This window comes from Dromaius novaehollandiae, chromosome Z, assembly GCF_036370855.1.
Source record: "Dromaius novaehollandiae isolate bDroNov1 chromosome Z, bDroNov1.hap1, whole genome shotgun sequence".
In the NCBI taxonomy this organism is placed as follows: Eukaryota; Metazoa; Chordata; class Aves; order Casuariiformes; family Dromaiidae; genus Dromaius; species Dromaius novaehollandiae.
The window spans coordinates 18,151,841-18,164,759 of record NC_088132.1 but is presented as its reverse complement, the minus strand read 5'-3'; the positions used below and the strand labels follow the sequence as shown (position 1 = coordinate 18,164,759).

The 12,919-nt window shown below is 35.3% G+C and overlaps 1 protein-coding gene across 8 annotated transcripts in view; it reads left to right on the top strand.

Annotated features, from left to right (window-relative positions):
* PTPRD (protein tyrosine phosphatase receptor type D) overlaps positions 1–12,919 on the top strand; it is a 443,338-nt gene that overhangs the window by 292,177 nt on the left and 138,242 nt on the right. For 7 of the 8 annotated variants that reach the window (XM_064502356.1, XM_064502355.1, XM_064502354.1 and 4 more), the window contains exons 5-6: positions 8,169–8,357; positions 12,000–12,110. In XM_064502356.1, the coding sequence (XP_064358426.1) occupies positions 8,169–8,357; positions 12,000–12,110 (300 nt within the window). Of the gene's footprint in view, positions 1–8,168; positions 8,358–10,257; positions 10,337–11,999; positions 12,111–12,919 lie in introns of those variants that run through there. The other variant, XM_064502357.1, reaches the window with a different exon arrangement.

The following is a 12,919-nucleotide window of genomic DNA, read 5'->3' as shown; positions in this document are numbered from 1 at the left end:
CTTAGGCCTGTCTTTGCCTGTTACAGATACCTAGCATCTTCTTAATATCTGTGAGACAGAGAGAATGTTTTCATAGATGGAAAGAGAAATAAGAGACATCCTCTTTCATATTCCGAAGGGTGGAGAGTTAGGACTAGAGCACACCCATTCCCTCCACAGCCAGGCCACTGGGAAGAGGTTCACTGTAAAGGAAATTCTGTTGTCCAGCAACAACTGCTTCTGTTAAAAATTCCAAGAGATTCAAATATTGTGTGTATTTTATCATTTGGCAATATTTTGGATTCTGTCTTTAGCTCAGAAATATTAGAAAAGCATGATGTAAGGTATTGCATTGTTTTCTTATATTTTCTTATTTCATCCAAATGTCTTCTTAGTTGATAGACAGACATTCAGAGTGATGGAAAGGAAAAAAAAATCTAAACAATGGGAAGCTACTGTGTGTATTGATACTTGTGTTACAGTCACCTATCTATAGTCAGGTAAGCATTAGGAAAATTTTAAATATGCTTTTCAGTCCAATGAAAATGAAAGCTGCACTACATTTAGAAAAACTGCATATTTTGTACCCATTTCATTAGTGCAATGCTCAATAATATTGGGTTTCATGGGACATCCACTTCAGCTGAGTTCTTCCAGTGTTCATTGTCTGGCCTGAGAACATATCTCATCTCTCTTTTTCCTCATTCTCTTTAGTATTAATACTGGTTTTTCCTTTGCGTTTCATCATTATGTTTGCTGTTTATTGAAATACTGCAATAATATCCAAATCTCTCCATCTGTATTGGTGCATTGTTATACCAGGCACAATAAAAAAACAGTTGGAATGCATAGCCCCTATATTGAATAACTTACTGTTTATGAGCGAGGCTTCTTTGGTCAAGGCTTAAGGGATACAATTTCATCATCCTTGTTCCTCATGTCTTTCTCCTAAGAAATGAAAGTAGGTATTCTGGGGCACCTTTCTACCCCCTTACCAAAATGGAAATTCTCTCCTTTCCCTTTCCAAAATACACAAGCTTGCCTCTGAACTAGAAATACAGAAAGATAATGCTATTCTAATATGAAAACAAGATGTAAATAAATTTAATGGTTTCCCCTCTAAAGTTCCATTGTCACCCACTTAAGTTTTGCAGCTGTGACATTAATGCGGTCAGTATAGTTTATAGTTGTCAGTTTGGGTTATGAAGCATTTAGGCTGCATTAAAAAAGTATTCAGTAAAATTACAGAATTAATAAAGCATCATATCTGAAACCCATGTAACATCAGTGACAGAAATGGCTGCAATCACCAGCTGTTACCTCAAGAATCTTCTAAGGCAGTCAAATCCGTTCAACTGTCCTACGTTGTATTACCAGGTTTAGAGTGGATAAATAGTGTATATAGTGCAAAAGAGAAGGGAAGAGGGAGAAGGAGCCAACTCCTTTGCCAGATAGACCACTCACTTTTTGTATCATCCTCTTTGGTGAAGCAAGAAAAAAGATGTTTGTACTCTTTTTTCAGTTCAAATAAGTATGTCTTTATTGTGATATTTGTTGATTGGCACTCAAAAATGTGATGTAATTACTAATAAAAGCTGTCATAGGTATTTTTAATATCAATATTTTAACATAGAGTATTAATGAATAGAAAGAAAACAAAAACAAAAAATTGCCGTATGATCATGTGTTCTGGCCCAATTTTTATATTCTGACCACTAACATGAGAAGAGAGCTTTATGTACATATGAATCTATTGCTGATCTCACTGTTTACCTGCACCATAAAGCTATGTAGTAGGAAAAATCAAAGCTTAAAGACAGGCTACGATAATGGCACTGTTGTAATTTTTTCCCCTTTATTTTTAAATTGAAAATAAGGAGAATATAAAAATGCAGATATTAGTATGTTAAAAATATGGGTTAGATAGAGCAATCATGCACTCTCTTAATCCTTATTCTTGGCAAACCCCAGTTTAACCCTGATTTAATGTAAACCTAATCCTAACCCTGTCTGGAAACTAGGCCTCGAATTGGAAATGGTAATCATGAAAATTCATATCATTCTCCTTTGCCATGCTATTGTCTGTTATTCCCCAATGCAAAATACACGTAGTTGAATTTTTATGACATTTCCATGTGGCAGTATGTGGCATGCTGTATGCTCTCGCCTTTGAAGATTTACTGTATCTTTTTGTATGATTCCATGCACTTAAAACACTACTTGACATTCTCTGCCTTTGTTTCATTACCATAACTCTGGCCAGGAAGAAGGATGAAGAATTCCCTTCATATTTTAAGACATAGCCTTTTCTATTCCCCTTCCTGTTCCCAGTAAGCAGAACAGATATCCAAAAGTTCAAGCATGCCCAAATTTGAGCATATAATGTTCAGGTGACATGCTTTGCTGCAAACCGAGGCAGTGCCTGAGCACAAATGTGAGAATAAGACCTTATTTTGGGGCCTGCTTTTTTATATAAATGATGACTCTCCAAATATTAATCCTTGTTGTTCAGTATTTCATTGTTAAAGGAGAGCTGTTGGTGTGAGTGAGAGATGCCACCTAGAAAAGAGGTTGCTGTATGTAGTCTTTAATCCAGCACATGTTGAGAATTGGCAAAAGAAAGTGCAAATTTCTTTTATATTTTCTTGTCCTTATAAAGATAACTAATTCCAAAGACGTGGTGTACTCATTTGTTAAAACAGAGGACTTATTTAAGGCTAAATGATAATAACAATGAATGTTAACTGACTTAATGCAATGCGAAATTGCTGCTTCAACATTCATACAAATGATAATTTAGTCCGAGTGGCCCTGTGTTCTGTTACATAGACATTACTTCGCAATTTGCAGGATAATTGCATACAGAGCTACTAAACAAATTTGTTTTCTTTTGCATCAAAGCGCTTTGCCCACCTCTTCAATAAATGAAGAATATTTTTAAATGTATGTTTTTCAGTGGGGTCGTATGGGCAGCTGTCCTTATATTGAATATTTAACAAATATTAAGAAGTCTCAGATCATCTTATCAATGTCCGATTTCCTTCAGTTGTGTGATATAATTGTCTGAAATTTAAGATAAATCCCAATGGATACCTTTATCTATTCCTACAGTGTAGCCATTACCCTCTGTTAGTGATTTATAGCAAGCACAGCTAAGTAAAAGTATCCATCTGTATATAATAGCTTTGAACAGAAGAACCTGTGAAAAGAATTTATAGTGTGTTCATAACTACTTTTTGGGGCAAAATTTTACTTTTTAAATTATTTCAGTAGAATAATGTTTATTAATTGGCAATTTTCTGATGCTTTATATCATTTCAATCCAAGCTAGTCTTTTATTTATAATTAGAAGCTGCTTTGTTTGTACTTTTTTGATTTATTCATATGCATAGTTCTTCAGTAATAGTGCAGACTACGAAAATGTTGATTTTACTCTCCCCCCCCCACCTTTTATTTTACTGTTTTCAGTCCCGTGCTCAGTTCAATAGCAGGAAGAATGATTTTGAATAATATAGTCATGATGTCAAAACAGTGCAAATTATATGCTGCTGCCATCTGGAATAGTGGAAATAAAAGCTTTATTTACACTGTTCTTTGAAATAATAAACTTTATTGCAGTGGTTTATCTTCAGTATCTGTAGTGTATTCTGAGAATACTCCATGTATGCCTTTTTATTCCATGAGCTGCAGAATGACTAAAATTTGCCAATAGCAAAGCCATCAGTGAATCTTTAAAGAGGCTTTTTTTCCTCTTAAAAGAAATGGAAAACCAGCCTCCATTTCCACAAAGAGAATAATTGGTTCACATAGGACAACATTTTTAAAAGGGACTGTTAAATACTGCATACATATCACAACTATCTTAGTCAAGTTATACAGATTAAACTGCAGGTAAATAGAGCTATTCTGAAACGTGTGCCTCTACGGTGCAAATAGTTAATGGGGAGGGATATACTTATACCTGTTTTACCCAGTATTCTTATCAACCATCTAGTCTTGGACCCTTGCTTTCATACTCTGTAACTCACAGTCATGGTAACACAATTTGCTTTGAGTACTTTACTTTTGGACTAAAAATATGTAACTTTCTAATGTGATCTTAATATATTCTAAGTGAGAAAAGTATTCATAGCATTCTGACTTGTTAAATCAGATTCTCAGGGAGTTTCAACTAGGTAGGTATAGAGAATTCAAGACTGAATCTATTTTTAAAAGCTTCTGCTCTTCTTGTTTCTAGCAAGGACTAGTCATACTGGCAGTATTTGTTTCTACAGGAGAAATAGTCAAAATGCTAGGAAAGTCCTGTGTCATAAGCCTGGAATAAAGTTTGTTGTGTTTCTCTTCCTTTGCCCCTGTGTTGCACACCTGGGTAGATTAATGATGAAGAGTAAAATCCGTTCTACTGGATGTGTTCCTTTCCTCCGTTGTCCTGTCTGTTTTAGATGGGAGTTTCAAAGCTTGCTTTTATTTGTTTATTTTTTCTCCTCCCTTTACTACCACAGGTTTTAAGACTTACTGTCTCCTCAATCTTTTCATAAGAATATTTTTTAGTGTGTCCAAAGAAACCATATCCTTTGGGAAGGTTGGAAGGTTTTTTTCCAAAGGCATTTTAAGTGCTTAAAGATCCTGGATTTGTTTTAAGACCTGAGTATGTTTTAAGACCTGAAATTTTGAAATTAACTATCTTCAAGGATGAAGGTGGAAGCTGATTTTTCCCTCATTCACACAGTCTGTGAAGGAACTTCACAGTGAAGTTCTGCCATAGGGACACCTAGTCCTTCAGATGGTAGCTGGACATGAGAATTAACTCAGTCATTTTTAATAATTTCTGCTGATATTTCTGATGTTACCTTTTGCTGTTCACTGAATAATAACTGCCTCTTCTGAGGAGCTGTGATAAAGGAACAATTTGGATCCATAGGCCAAGATGATGAGAATCATTTTCTATCCTCCGAAGACACAAATGCTGCTGGAAAAGGCCAGTAAGCTGTAGCTGTTGCATTTATATACTGGAATCATTAAAAAGAGTCCTATAGAAAAGATGTATAGATCTTTTAGTGCATAATTTACTTTAAGACAATATAGGAAGAAATTGAGAATTCCAAACCTGCAGAATGGAGTCATCCTGTGACTGCAGTGTAGAAATTCAGGGGATGGAGAAGGCAAAGAAAATAATTGTATTTCAGACACTACGCAGTTATTCAGAGAGGATCCTGCTTGTATTTATCACCAGAAAAAGAGCTCCAGATAGACTTCCTTTTTGAGAATCTTTAATTCTTACAGTGTCAGCAAAACATATGGTGTGTTTAAGGAATAAATGCGTATTGAGCAAGTTATTGCTGCATACACAACAGAATTTTCAAGTAAAAAGCGATTTACAGAAGCTCAAGTTAGACTAAGCCTTCTTTCTTTGTATGGTTACTTTTTGGTACATCTCAGTTTAACTTGAGATGCAGATATTTCAAAATGCCATTCCATCAAAATTACTGTTTACACATAAGTTGAGTTTGAGTCTCTTCTCTAAATATTCTTGTATTTTGGTGAAGGCAAGCTCAACTCTAACACAGGTGCAACAACATGTTAAATTATGTGTTGGACAATGACTGTAGATGTTAATGTGCTTTGTCCATATTTGTTGCTGAGAAGGGAAGCAGTTTGAGATAAACGTCAGTGGAGGTAAAAATCTCAAAGAGATTTTTTTATAGATGACCAATGTCAAACAGACTGGTGCACAAAGAGGAAGTTTAGAAACACTTTCCAAGAACAACTGTAATAGGAAACAAGGCAAGACTGTTTCATATCATTCTCTTATAAAGGTTCATGTTGTAAGCAGTCGTTGTAATTGCCTCCCTCTATAGTTTAGATCATACAGCCAGTGAAAAAATCTCTCTCACAGAGCTCTTCCAGCAGTTGGAAATGATACGAGGACAATACTAAAGGCATCTTTAATGCCTATAATGGAATGTAGCTTTTAATAGTGCCTCATGCTAAGACATCTAACACCTAACAAATTCAAAGGATGTGCTGTATTTCTTAATCTTTTGTACCTGCCATCCTAAACAAAATATGCATTACATATATGACTCACTAAGCACAAGGACAGAGTATTCTGGCCTTTCATGGTCTCTCAAAATGACAGTACCAAATGGCTTTGAGAAGGTCAAGTCTGATTTAAATTGTCAATGAATTAGAAGCTAATTCACTAGAACTGAATATTAATATGAAACAGTGGTATATACTGCAGTTTAGAACCTAATAAGAATATTAATGAGCAGTGGAAAATATTTTTCTTTTCATCTTACGTAAAATTGTAAAGCTATCAATATATGACATATTTGTAATAGTTATTTTTTCCATTACGATGGCTGAGAGGCAGTTGTTCATTGATTTGACACTCAGCTCTGTTGCACAGTGTGTTTGATGATCTGTCAAACTTCGTATCATCAAACTGTAAAGACAGTTTTATACAAATCACTAATAAATTTAGAGAGGAAAAAAGCAATTAACATCTTAAAAACTAAATCCACTGAGATAAGCATTCAAATTAGAAATTCCATTATTTCCCCAGTCCGTTTTATGTTGAATATTGGGTTTTATTGCCAAATACCTGAAAGCCAGATTGGAAATAAGCCACAACTGTCAAAGTATAACAGTTCTGGGTATTTGAATCTGTTACATTGTGATGTTTCTCATGCAAATTTAATGAAGAGCATTCATTCAAAGAGGTTCTATGCATAAGGGGGACGGATGGAATTTAATTACCCTTATTAAAAATAAGAAAGGAAAGCTCTTTACTACTCCATCCCATTAGTATGCAAGATAGATTATCTTTGTTGTGCACTTGTGTATCTGCAAAAGGGACTTGAGAGTGTTCTTTATGAGCCAAGAAAGAAAAGAAAGGTCATGAAAATGCATTTAAACGCTTGCTCTGTGTCACAAGTCAAATCTTGTCAGTTATGCCCAAAGTAAAGACTTCATGTTTATAAATGGATATGAAGCGTACATTTCTTTGGGAAGAGCCTATAGCTAGTGAAGCATTTGACACTTACCACTGATTGGTAGAGATACTGTCTCTGATGAGTTATGCAGACTTACTGGAGAATTGTGCTTACTTTAGCAGAGCAATTTTTGTTTGTTTATTTATTTATTTATTTTTAAAGCCTGTTGGAAGTGCTTAGGTAGCCATCTGGGAAACAGCAGCACCTGGGGACTGCAAAGCAAGTCAGATACACTTGCTTGCTATACCTTCTTCAAAAGAACTCTGAAGACTTCCCTGAGATTATTTTAAAAGATCACAGTCTCCATGCAAAGAAAGTAATGTAGCTGACATTAAACAACTCTTTCTGTGCTTCTGGAGTTACCTGCTAGGGTGTATGATTCTAAGAGGGCAAATTGCAGTTGTTCAGTATTTCCCAAAGTTATATTTCGCTATTGACACCACTAGGGCAAGTGTTTTTGACCACAACTGAGTGGTTTGGTTGACATAGCTGTATTCATTCAAAATGGTGATAAAGATCCTCCCGCTTGAAGTTTGACACTTGCATAGCCACAAAGTCTGTGGTATCTCAGTGTTTTGCAATCTTGTAATGCTTTCATGCTTACAGTGCTTCTCTGAGGTAGTAAAGCTCTGTTATCCCTATACTGCAGATTGACACCTGAAGCACGGTTAGATTAAATATAAAGACCAATAAGAGATAGATAGTATGTGAAAAAGCAAAAAAAATAAGTTGGCCTAACTTAAGCCCCAGGCCAGATCCCAGACTGCATGATCATACTTCCTTTTGTGCTTGTCTCACAGAAAGAAGTAGATTTTTCACACTATTTCACATGCAGTAATAAGGGTTCTTAAAAGAGGAGCAACATCTCTGTTAAAAAAATACCGTAGTGGGAATCTGATCAATATGCAGAATATTCAGTGTCTAAGCTGATTTAATGCAATTTATAAGTAATCGTAAAGTTTGTATAAGTAATTATAAAGTCTGCTTTTTATGGAGCTTCTGCTTTGTATCAACATACTGACCACTGCAAGTGACCAAAAGTACTGCCTGAGTGTCTGCTTTTGTGTTAATTCTTTGCATATTGGCCGTTCCCAGGGGAAGCTTCCACGCCGAGCGGCCCGTCGGTTAGCATGTCAGGAGTCGCTAGACAGGTAAAACGAAATCCTGCATAATCATACCTTTGTTTTGCAGAGGATCAGATTCCCCGGGGTTTCCCCACCATTGATATGGGTCCACAGCTGAAGGTGGTTGAACGGACTCGTACAGCTACTATGCTATGTGCAGCCAGTGGCAATCCTGATCCCGAAATAACTTGGTTCAAAGATTTCTTACCTGTTGACACAAGCAACAACAACGGCCGCATCAAGCAGTTACGATCAGGTAGGGTCTTGTTACTGTTTCCACTAACGCCCAGAGTTGTTCTCTCTCACCTTTTCTTTCTTTTCTTTCTTTCCTTTTTATTTTTTTTTTATTTATAGGTAATAATTTCTCTTCCTCTCTCTTTTCTGTGTTACTGAGTGTGTTGTCCATGTCTGTGATGTTGTCATAGCCTTTTCTAGAGTCTGTCTCTCAGTGTGTTTTGCAGCTTCTGTTTACTCCACATTGCTCACTGCTGTGACTGTACTTTTTGATAATTTTTTTCTTTACTGCTTTTTGCAGTACTTGATGGATCCATTTTCTCCTCTTTCTTTCTTCTTTCCTTTTAATTTTTTTTAACAAATTTATTTCAACATTGGACTTCATTCAGAAATTGCAAGGAGTGCCAATGGTTATATTCATCAAAACCAAAACCTGCATATTAGACACTTTAATTAAAATTTAAAATGTGTTTTGTGCTGTCTTTTCCACATTTGACTCCACCAAAGATTAGCCAGTTTGGACACATCTTCTTTCCTCTCACGAGTACATAAAACACAATACTTTTTCCCAGGCACAATTATACCTTAAAAAAAAGGAAATAAAAAAAAAAAGGTAACGAAATCCTTGGGTAACCTATGGAATGAAGGTTTTTTGCTGGCTGAGCATTTTTCCAACACATTTAGCCACAGTAGTGTGCGCCCACGCAAAGCTTTATGAATCCTACGTTGTCTGGATCTACAGAAGCCTGCTTTTGGTGTAGAATCCAGCTTTTGCTGCTCTCTCTCTCTTTGCCCGTTGCACCTCCCTAGCAGTCCTTTCACTCTCCTCCTGCCCTAGTTTATTCTTTTGCTCTCTTTAGATTAAAAAAAAAAAGCCTCTAAATTTATAAAGTTTAAACCTTATCCCTAAATAATATAACGGGGATATAATGAACTTTTTTCTTTGGCAATTGTAGTAGATATCGTTGTAGAATCTAAGTTGTTTAATCACGTGTCTTCCCAGAATTCTCAGCTTTTGACCTGTCCTGTGATGTTAAATCGTCTTGTTAACTGACTCTTTGCTTGTTGTCAGCAGAACTGTGTAAATTAACCTTCTGTTAATGTAAATTAAGAATTAATTTTTCACATGTGACATAGATGATTTAGTATATAAAGCTTTAACTGAAAACTTTGTACCAAATTATAAGGAATATAATAATATTTTTATGCTGTCTTTCTTCTCTCCGTATTTAAATCTCCAGAATCTATTGGTAAGTGCTTAGTTCTGAAGCGCACTTCACCCCCACTAATTTCCATATTCAGAATATTATTATTATTATTATTATATTATGATTACTATTATTATTCTTAAAATGCATGGCATGCATTTTACTAACAGTCAGTGTAGTCACCAGATCCTTATAGTGGCGCACACGCACACCTCCACAGAAATGTTGTCGTATCAATCATAGCAACAGCTAGAAGAAGCAATACACATTTATCACATAGATGTAGAACAATAGATGCCATAATACAGCCTAAACTGCAGTGTTTGTTTCCAGATAGCCTTCAGTGTATCCTCTCTTTTTATATATATATAGATATTATATATATATATATATTTAAATAGAATATAGAATATCCAGTATTTTCCTAAACTATGTAATAAGTACAGTATTGTAAAGTTTCCTTTAAGTACTCAAGGCGTATTCGATATATATCTAACCCTATATAACCAAACACGTAAGAACTCAGAGGCTACTCTAAGAATGGCAATGCAGCCATTTGTAGCCTTTGCCCTTTGTGGTACAATGCAACTTGCTTTTATAACCTGATAATACTATCTAATATATTCCTGTTTTAACAGTATAGTAAAAGTTTCTCTTAAGACCTTTTTTAATTCTGTAAATCTAATTTGATTCTTCTTCCAAAGCCCTAGCCTCCTTCTTCTCGTACTAATGCTTCTTCTTTCTAATCTTATTTGCATTCATATTATCCACCCAGGTGGTACACCAATAAGAGGTAAGAGTGCTGAACTAACGTTCACAGAATGATCTTACTCATTCTTTCTGTCCTTTCATCCATCTCATCTTTGTCCTGTTTTTTTTTTTTAAGAAAAAAAAAAAAACAAACCACAGAAATGTTCATCATCTTAATTTTTTTCCTTTGTCCTGTTTGGTTATGATCAGTGACTCTCATATTGTGACCTTTCTTTCTGCACACTCCCCTTTCCTTTCCCTTTTTTGTTTGTTCATTAAAAAAAAATAAAGAAATGATAATTTGATTTGTGATATGCTTCAAAGAAAGCATATCCCGGTCTTCTGGCCATAGCCCAGTCACAGCGTACCATTTGTCCCTCTTTTTTCTTTTTCTTCTTCTTCTTCTTCTTCTTCTTTTTCTTCTTTTTCTTCTTTTTTTTTTCTTTTTTTTTCCTTCCTCTTTTTTTTTTTTTTGTCCAACTGGAGCAAAAAAAGATCATTTTTTTTCTTCCTTAGCTGTTCTTGTCCTGGACCAAAGCCAAGATGGTCTGGAGAACAGTAGCAGACATGCAGAAGACAACATGGAATATCTTCTTTTTGTCTTATCTTTCAAAAAAGGTTTTTGTTTTTGTTCTTCTTCAATCCTTTTTTCTTTGAACTTTATAAAGTTGAAAATAATTTCCCCCCCTACAAGATTACAGAAATGTTTTTTCCTCCTTTATTGTTTTTTGGTCTTCTTTTTCTTGGAGTTATCTCATCTCTGGATTTTTGGAGCTTCTAATCTACAGGCTTTGGAACTGAAAGGTTGATGACTTATTATTCTTGGTGGTATGTGGTATTGTTGGTTTTTGATACTCTGGCAAAAATGTTTACTTCTTTTGTAATTCTTGTTTTGTATTTTTCTTGGGTTTTGTGACACCACACTGCTAATCCCACTTGTGGATTTTGATGGGTGTCTTAGGGGGGGGCCCTCCTATGGTCCACAGCAGTGGTTGGTTGGTTCTTCCTTGTTGGCATAGACCATGCTTTTTAACTTTTTTTGTCTTCTAATTCAACTGCTCTTTGTTTTTCAGCAAACGTACTTTAAGATTGTAAGTTGTGGAAACCTGTCTTTCTTTTCTTACCAATCTGCATGTCTTAAGGGAGTTTTGTTTCTTTAAGAGAATATTTTGATAATTATAAATGACTAATGCGGTTTCTTTTTTTTCACTTTAAGCAGCCTTTTTGTTCTTGCTGCACATTTTTGGCTTTCTTCGGCAGAAGATTTCTTGAAGCCTGTCCTGCTTTTTTATGAGTACCACCTTTTGTGCTACTTTTGTTACAAAATTGAAGCAATAAAATGAGAATCAAAAATCTATAATGACCCAACTACTTAATCTCTTTTGTTTTATTTAAAAGCCATTCTTCCTTGAAGCAGTCTCACCCATCTTCATTTTAATGGTTTAGGAAAGAAAGTATTGTTTAGAGAGGGGTTGTTTTGCCAAATGAAAATTGTTTCCTTGTGCTAGCACTGATGATGTGAAAAAAATAATCTCTTTGTTTTTTTCATTGCATCATTTTCTGTCTGTGCACCTTAGCAAGAAAATGAACCGACGTTGAGTGGACCTTCGCATACAAGCTTTTCATATTGTTAAGCGGTTTATTGTTATGGTTATAAAAGGCCTTCTCTGACCGTCTCTTTGGCAATGTATTTTATATTTATACAGGTGCCCTCCAAATTGAACTGAGTGAAGAATCTGACCAAGGCAAATATGAGTGTGTTGCAACCAACAGTGCGGGTACACGCTATTCTGCCCCTGCCAATCTATATGTCAGAGGTAGGAATGACATAACCCTGACATCCACTCTTCATTCAGGTTCAGGGCTGATAAGATACTCTCAGGATCTGTGCAGTTACCACTGTAAAAGTCAAAATGCCATGGTAAATATGTCAGTAGCAAAATACATTTAAAAGTGTAGAGGAAAGGGTTGGGATTTTTTTGTTTTTTTAAAGCACTCTTGAGTCCAGTCTATCCTGTGGGTTAAGGTTTGTAAGTATATTTATATTTTTACATCTTGACTTCTATTTTTCCTGCATTGAGTTAGATTGTGCTTTGCATTTATTTTCTTTTATTGTTTTTCTTTTCTTTTCTTTTCAAACTCCTGAGGTGACTGCTCGGTGTGCTACTAATCAGCTCTGAGTGTAACCCCAAGGCATTGAGGTGTATGCCTACCTGACCTCTGCTGCTTAATTGCAAAGGACAAGCTTCTAACTTTAAAATAATATTTATGCAGAGCACGACTGTATTTTCTTCTTTTCTATTTCTTCTTTATATATATGTATGTATATATATATTTACTATCTTTAGTGTAAGACTTGTGAGTGAAGTGTAGTCTGTGCCACCATAGTGCTTAATTGGCTATTTCTTTTGAAGAAATTACCCGTCTATATGACAAGTATGATTGAAAAGGAAACAATTATATTCCTCTGCAAAGCAGTAGAAATGGTTAATTTTTTTAACTTATGAAACTATGTCTTTGGTTCAAGTAGAAAGAAGGGTTCTCTTTTTGGCAGTATTTCCAGCAGCCGGTTCTTGTAGCTTTTTGTAAAATAAAGGCTGTAACTTGTTAGCTATATGCATACATA